The sequence below is a fragment of the Myiozetetes cayanensis genome, unplaced genomic scaffold, assembly GCF_022539395.1.
Source record: "Myiozetetes cayanensis isolate MyiCay16 unplaced genomic scaffold, myiCay2020 scf19, whole genome shotgun sequence".
Taxonomy (NCBI): Eukaryota; Metazoa; Chordata; class Aves; order Passeriformes; family Tyrannidae; genus Myiozetetes; species Myiozetetes cayanensis.
In genome coordinates, this window is record NW_026087400.1 from 12655765 (window position 1) to 12663260 (window position 7496).

Genomic DNA, 7496 nt, shown 5'->3' on the forward strand with positions numbered 1-7496 from the left:
AAAAATTAAGTTTTTTTTTAATTCTTATAGAAAGCACAGTATTATAACAGTCAAAGAGTGATTATACAGATAAAATCCACATAAGAAATCAATTCAGAGCGGACAGAGCTACATCAGCAACCCAGTGCCCCCTCTTTTGCATGTTTTAAAACCAAAAACTGAGATATTCCTACAAGCATTCTGATCAGTGTCATACAAGTTACCTGAGTTTATAACTTTATTCTACATCATCAGAAAATCAGGACTTGGATTACATAGCGATTATGAACATAAATTATATATCAAACGGAGAGGTAAAAATACTTGCATTAGAGAGCTTTTAATCTGCTTTTCTCCCCTCCTCATCACCAGAGACAGATGAAAATTCTTCCAAGTAAAGAAAAAAAGTTACCTCCTCCAACAATCTGGTATGAACACACAGGTTGACAATTCAAGATTAGCACCCCTGAAATATTAACAGTGGCAGACAGACATTATGCCTTATTTCCCCTCCCCCCCTTATCTGCTGGATTTCAAAAGCAGCATCAGAAAACACGTTCTGCTCAGGCTGGCACGAGCCAGGAACACAAACACAACCTGAGCAATAGGAAGCAGCACACGGCTCAGGGTATTATCCAAAGGTCACATTCGTGCTGATGCAGTGAAAATGAGTTGGAATCCCAACAGTTTCTCCTGTGTCAGAGTATCTCCACAGGGTTCTGGTCACTCCACGAGCTCAGTGTGCACAGGGGGTCATGGGGATCCCCATGGATGCCTGGCTTGGATCTCCTTCACCAGCCAGGGATCATCCCTGCATTTCTACCCACACCCAGCCTGGTCTAAAGCAGAGCTTGATCTACTCTACCAGGGCAAGGAAGTCTCACAGCACTGACATCAAAGCTCTTCTGCAGCCTCTCCACCCTGACCAGGTTGCCCAGAGAAGCTGTGGCTGCCCCATCCCTGGCAGTGTCCAAGGCCAGGTTGGACAGGGCTGGGAGCAACCTGGGCTAGTGGAAGGTGTCCCTGCCCATGGCAGGGGGGTGGAGTAGATATTTAATATCCCTTCCAACCCAACCCATTCCACGATTCTGGGATACCTGTCCTGAACACGGTCATTTATCTGGTTATTGTTGTCCTGCTGCAGACACAGCTTCTCTGTGGCACTTACTGGACAAGCACAGGTTTTCCTTTCAGAAATATGCTCTCCTTAGCTGACAGGAACAACCACAGCACAGAGAACCTTAGCTCACCCAAATGTCAGGCACCCATTTAATTTTCACCTTTGTTAAATAATGTAATTGTCCCGGAAATGGTTCTCCAGCCATCCTGAGAGCCAGCACCAGCACACAAGGTGTCCTCTAAAGGGAAGGGAAGCACAGTGGGTATGCCAGGGCAGCAGGCAGCATCAGTAAATAACTCTGAGCCTGCTTTGTTCCTCCATAAAATAAATGATTAATAGCTCAGGATAGTCAGCCTGCCTGAGAAGCTCAGGCTTGCTGAAAACTTTTGATCAGTTTGATTCATTAACCTTTAAAACTGCCTCTTAAAAGAGGCTTAAAATCTGAAGAAGTATCATTTTAAACGCCATTTTTATCCAGTAATCCTAATTTTTGATGAAGTGAGCTAAGATTGAGACACTCTGCTCCTCTTTAGAGACACTCAGCATCAGCCAGGGGTCAAGGAAGATATAACAAGAGAAAATAAAGTTGCTGTAGACAAACAAACCCATGTTCATCTTAAAATTCAAAACCAGTCAGGGTGGGGTGGGAGGGAGGGGAGAAAATGGCACTTCTTTGTGATCCTTAAGCACTCGGCCGATTTGCAGGTGGCTTCCCAACTGTCTCTTTATTTCTTCTGGTTTTAATGCTAATAAAAAAAGGAACCCAAACAGGGGGCTCAGCTCCCCACACAATGCCCTGGGGGAGGGCAGGGAGTGTAACTTACGGATCCCAAAACTCTGACTCAGACAAATTACTTCTAGTTCACTTCCCCACTACACGCCCGCATTGTTCCGACACCTTGGCGGCAGAAGGGGCTCATCCCCAGCTATCTGGTCCCAGGGACAGCGCTGGGGGGTGTGGGGGGCTGATGTCATTAAGGAGCTGTTCCAATTACTTCCCTGGGGAAAGCAGTGACTTGCAGCTTAACGTCCTGCCCCCGACACAGCGGGAAAACCAACCGTCGGCTGACGCCCGGCCGTGCGCGCCGGGACGAGCCGCGGCTTCCAGGGACGGCAGCTGCTCCCTGGGCCACACGTGCAGATGGCTGGAGGCTCGGGCACAGTATGCTTGGAAAGCGAGACCGGGGGGAGATTCCCAGGAGAAAAAGGGTGTTCTTTGAACCAGTGGACACAGTTGATCCCATAAAGTGGGTATGGGGCTTGGGTTTGTCTTCCAGAGAGCACAGACTCTGCGTCTGGGTACAAAGGACAGGCCACTCGTCCTTCAGAGCTGCAGCAGCCACGCAGTTGCAGTGGTACAACTGCTAGCAAAAGGAAAATATTTCACCTCTAAGGGAATCACAGGCCTTTCTGAGAGGAAGAAAACACCAGCTACAAATTAAAACAGGTCAAAAACTTCTCACAGAACCAGCCCCGCGCCATCTTCGGCTGCAGCAATTTACACACGGGCGAGGATTTGTGAGCCTAACAGTTTTAGGGAGAAATTCCCAAGCCACAGCTGTGCGGCTCTGGAAGGGTTTTCTGAAATCCCATCAAAGCTTGGAGGAATTCAGCAACATTAGCAGGATACAAATGTTCTCATTTGGGACAATACTGAGGCTTCTGACAGGAAAATCGTGATGCTTCAGCTACCCAGCAAATAAAGATGTTTGTAAAGGAATCAGACCTAATCTCTTGCTTCAGTAGTTTTTTCTGTATTTGAATCTTTAAGATTATCTATGCCAAGAAAAATATTTAACCTCAAAGAAACAAACCCGATTCCTGACTTTTACAACTTTCCTGGGGTCTGATTAAATGCTGATTGATGTTCCAGTTGAAGTATTTAGTCCAGACTATAACAGCAGGTGAAACTAGGAGTTAAAGGTACCTCAGACAGTTATTATGGCAAGGAAGCACCTTGTTTTTTGGACACCATATACATCAGGGATTTATGTGGCATGAGCTCAAAGAAAAGTGGGAAAATAAAGAGTAAAGCAGCACTCTGAATATGCATAACAGTAACAAAAGAGTTCAGGAGGACAAGGAAAAAGTACTTAAGAAGAAATCGGGAATTTTTTTTTTTTTTTACTCAGAAGCCACCTGAAGTTAAATGTACTGTTTCAGTTGCACCTTTGCATGGGACAAATTGTCAGAGCCTGGAAGGTAAAGAGAGTTCAAAACATGATGAAAAGAGCATCAGCATGATTATGCAATGACATGAGCAGCTCAGGAGCAAGCAAATGGACACAGGGAGAGCAAACAAAACAGTCCCAGCCAAGCCAGAAGCGAACAGGGAACTTAATGACTCTCTTGGAAACTTCACCACATCGAACCAGCGTGTCAGGAATTATTTTAATGCACATCATTGAGCAAACTGTTTAGTGTCATACGGCAGTGTTAAGCGCTTTGCACTATTAACACCTTGAATTTATTAATTCCAAACCGGTATTTGTGCTTTCTCAGTTCTTTAGTCAATCTTCTGCTACAGCCCAGGGTGTGCTGCGCCTTCCTGGGGCTCAGCAGTTTTAAGAGTCACTCACATGTTCATCCACGGCCTCAAGCTGGCTCAGCAGCAAACCTGCACAAACTACAGGGGTGTTCCAACTGGACTGCAGCCAAGCCCTGCCACTGCTGTGGAGGGCAGATCCTGGCCCTGAGAGAAACCCCTGTGTGCCTTCCCCCAGAATAAAAGTGCCCGTTCAAAGCTCGGTGCGAGATCTGAGGGCGGGAACGCGCCCGTCTGCAGAGGAGCCCAAGTTGCATAACTGATTTCGGTATTTAGTTCAAGCAGCTTTTAAAAATCTTTACAGGTTTAAAATAATTACAGGGTATTAATTAGTGCACTTTTGCAGAGGCACAGATTCAGCCCAAGTGCATGGGAGAAACTGGGCAAAAATAGTCCTGACGAGCCTGATTTACCAGGCTCGTACAAGACAATCTTAACAGTTTTATTCTCATATATTTTATTGTCTCCCAGAGGGAAAACTCCAGATAAACTCTCTCAAGGAGCACACAACCTGTAATGCGCCCTTGTAATAGTTTAAACAGGATTTCCAGCCATCCACAGCGATGAAAAAATAATGTCCCTGCTTTCATGACGTCCCCCACTCCCACCACACCACGGTGAGCACAGCAGCATGAAAAAAAACCACTTGTGGGCATTCAGATGAGCCCTAAAACACGTTTTTATACTCTCCACTTACTGCCAGGCTGTCTCTTTATAAGTTATATTTAGTTTCTTAAAAAACAATACCCCAAAAAACCCCAAACCCAAACACAGAGGGAAAATAAGGCCCCCTAAAAAAGACTGCAGCAGTTTTCTGTGGGGTGGGGGTTTCTGCAGCAAGTTTCTGTGGGGTGTTTACTTGCTCTAAACAGAGCCAAAAGACTAATCAGAACATTTTGGCCAGGATACAAGAGGCAATTCTGCTTGACAGATATAAATTTTAAAAAAAAATCCCGGGTCAAGAGCAACAGAATAACCTTTTCTCTTCAGCTGCTCAGAGGTCCCATCCCACCCAGAGGTGTTTTCCAGGGAAGCACCTACTTGCTGTCTGTCCTTTTGTTGTAAAGGAGGAAGTCGGACAGGTCGTGCCACACCTCACTGTCCTCGTACAGGTAGGTCATGGAGGACTGCAGGGAGGGCTGCAGAGTCTCTCTGTGGTACTCGAAGAGCCACAGCACTGTCCCCCACACCAGGGCAGCCACGAGGGGGAAGGGATCCTGCTTGGGCTGTGGGATGTAGCCCTTCTCCACAGCCAGCCGGGACAGGCCGAACAGGATCCGCGACAGCAGGTACATGATGATCTGCAGGGGAGAAACCCAGAGAGCTTTGGGTGAACAACCTGAGCTCACACACCAGCCAGGCTGAGATTTAGAAGCCCTAATCCACCCAAAGGGGTGGACACCAGCAGTCTGTAAAAACCACAGGTGTTTGCTGTCTTCTCAGCATCCTCAAAGTCCTGCTTCTCTGCTGCTGCTCTAATTTAGCAGCCAACAAGTTAAACTTGATGCAACCCATCTTTGCAGTTGCACAACTCTTGTCTTCGCTCAGTTAGTGCCACCTCAGAGCAGCCCCAGAGCAGCCCTGCTCACCTGCCAAGCAGACCTGAACTCGGGAGCCTGGACACAGCCTAAAACCAGGCTCAGGAACACTTTGGACCAATCTGCATCTCTGTGTTTTATTCGTTAATCTGTGACTGTGTGTTAAGAACCATCTTTAAACCCCGTGTCCCCTGAGCAGCTTTTATCAGTTTAACCTGTTTTAGTTGTCACAGAATATTCTGAGTTGGAAGGGACCCACAAGGATCACCAAAGTCCAAGTCCCTGTCAGTTTAACCAGTTTAGTTCAGTGCAGCTCAGTAACTGATCATGTTCCACTCTCACAGCACTCAAATTAAAGGGTTTAACCCTGCAATGGGCAGACCAGGAGCACAGTCAGTGACCACAGCTCAGGTGACAGCTGGGATAACTCAAAAGCTTTGGGTGACTTGACTGCCTCCCTGGGAATTCAGCGCAGCTCTGGAGGTAAACCTGAGCTTTTAGCCCTCCAACTGCTCATGAAGGCACACAAACCACCTCTGGGATTGGAGAGCAGAGCAGCCAAAACAAGGGTCTGTGCAAAGAACACGGTGAAAGAGTAATTGCTGCCTGGTCAGCACCAGCAGGAACAAGCCACCAACCACCCCCTGGCACACCTGCTGCTTTTCCTGGTCAGAGAAACTTCCAGCGAGCGCATTTACCTGGCTGTTGATGGGATTGTTCTCACCAAACACCAGCCAGCCCCCAATGCAGGCTGCAAGGAAGGCATGGAATGGGATTTTCTTCCCCTGCAGCCGGGACTGCAAGGCCATGAGCCCCTTGTAGGTGAACACGAAGTAGGCCAAGTTCCGGGAGTGGGCGTAGGTGGCCTGAGCAATCGCCTTCAGCTTCTCCCTCAGACTGAGGGAAAGGAACAGACAATCAGGTAAGGGAAAAGGCAGGACCCCCTGCACTGACCTCAGCCTGGTCACTACACCCCTCACCTATACCGACAGCTTGGGCATCCCGTGGAATATCTTGCGAGGGAGGAGAAATCCCCTCACCTCCGGCCCCCCAATGAGAGCACAGCCCTGCCCAGACTGGAGGCTCATTCTATGAAGAGTCAAACAGCCCTTTTTTAAAAAAAAATGTTTGCCTAAATGCAAACCTCTGGCACGAGCAGGGAAAGCCACAATGCGCTCTGCCGTACTCCCACCTTCCCACGGGGAGCACAGCTCTGCTGTTGGCACCTTCTAATTCCTCCCCGCCCACCGGTTCTCATCAACCATCCCGTGAGTGGTTAACCCCCCAACTCTGTAAATCTGTGTGTGCTTCACTAACAGAACAGGCTCAACCGTGGCTCACGTACATTTCTCCTTTTTATCCCCCCCCCGGAAAAATGAAAAACAGACAGAGGAAGTGAAAACATTCTAAGCAGTGACTTAAAAAAAATGCAAGAATTAGGGCTCGTACCTTCCACTCTTGAACAGGAAAGTCATCACCAGGGCATGAGGGGCACGGATTTTGGCTCCATAACTGCAAGAGCGGGCAGATACTTCAGAGTTTTTGTATTACACTACGAAAAAATTGCACTTGTGACAGACTAAAGAGATCATTTAATAAATACTTGTTATTTTCAAGCCGACCCAGCAGCAGCAGCACAAGAAGCCGGGAGAAGCCCAGCCCGACGGGGGAAGAGCACACGCACCACAGAGAGCCGGGCCCAAAGGAGACCCCAAAACCAGTTAAACCCACTCTGAATGCAGCTGAGAGAGGCGGAACCACCTCCCCCGTTCCCCCCGCTCCCGCATCCTCGGCCTCCCACAGAGCGGGGCGGGCCGACACCCCGCACCCCCGGGGCCCGGCACTCACACGGCGCCGTTGCGGAAGCCCTTGATGACGGCGAGGCGCGGCGCGGTAGCGGCGCTGCTGCAGGAGCGCGTTGGCGGCGCGGAGCAGAGCGCGGAGCGGAGCGCTGAGCGGGCCCTCCCCGCCCGCCATGGCCCCGCCGGCCATGGCACCCCCGCCGCCCGCCGCTTCCGGGGCCCGCGCCCCACCCGCCGCGCCCATTGGCTGCCCCGCCTGTCCGTCACCGCGGGTGGAGCCATCTCAACCGCTCATTGGCTCCGCAGCCAATGGTCCCGCCCATACCGCTCCCTAAGGGCGCCGCTGAGGGCCCGGCCCGGCATCACCCGGTCATGGCGTGGGGGTCGCGGCGGGAGCACGAAAGGGGTGGGGGTGGCCATGGCACAGCACCTGCCCGGCCCCCGCGGGCTGTAGCGGCGGCACCGAGTTAAACGCTCCCTCCCTCCCCACAAAACCGGCCCCGGGGCCGCCC

At 50.0% G+C, this 7496-nt stretch overlaps 1 protein-coding gene across 1 annotated transcript; it reads right to left on the minus strand.

Moving 5' to 3' along the window:
• Positions 1 to 7174, minus strand: PXMP4 (peroxisomal membrane protein 4). Its single transcript, XM_050313919.1, is given in 5 exon segments — positions 1 to 4945; positions 5881 to 6079; positions 6632 to 6694; positions 7031 to 7065; positions 7067 to 7174. Coding segments are annotated over 5 exon segments (669 nt in total). The 3' UTR covers positions 1 to 4681.
• Between the last annotated feature and the right edge of the window lie 322 nt (positions 7175 to 7496).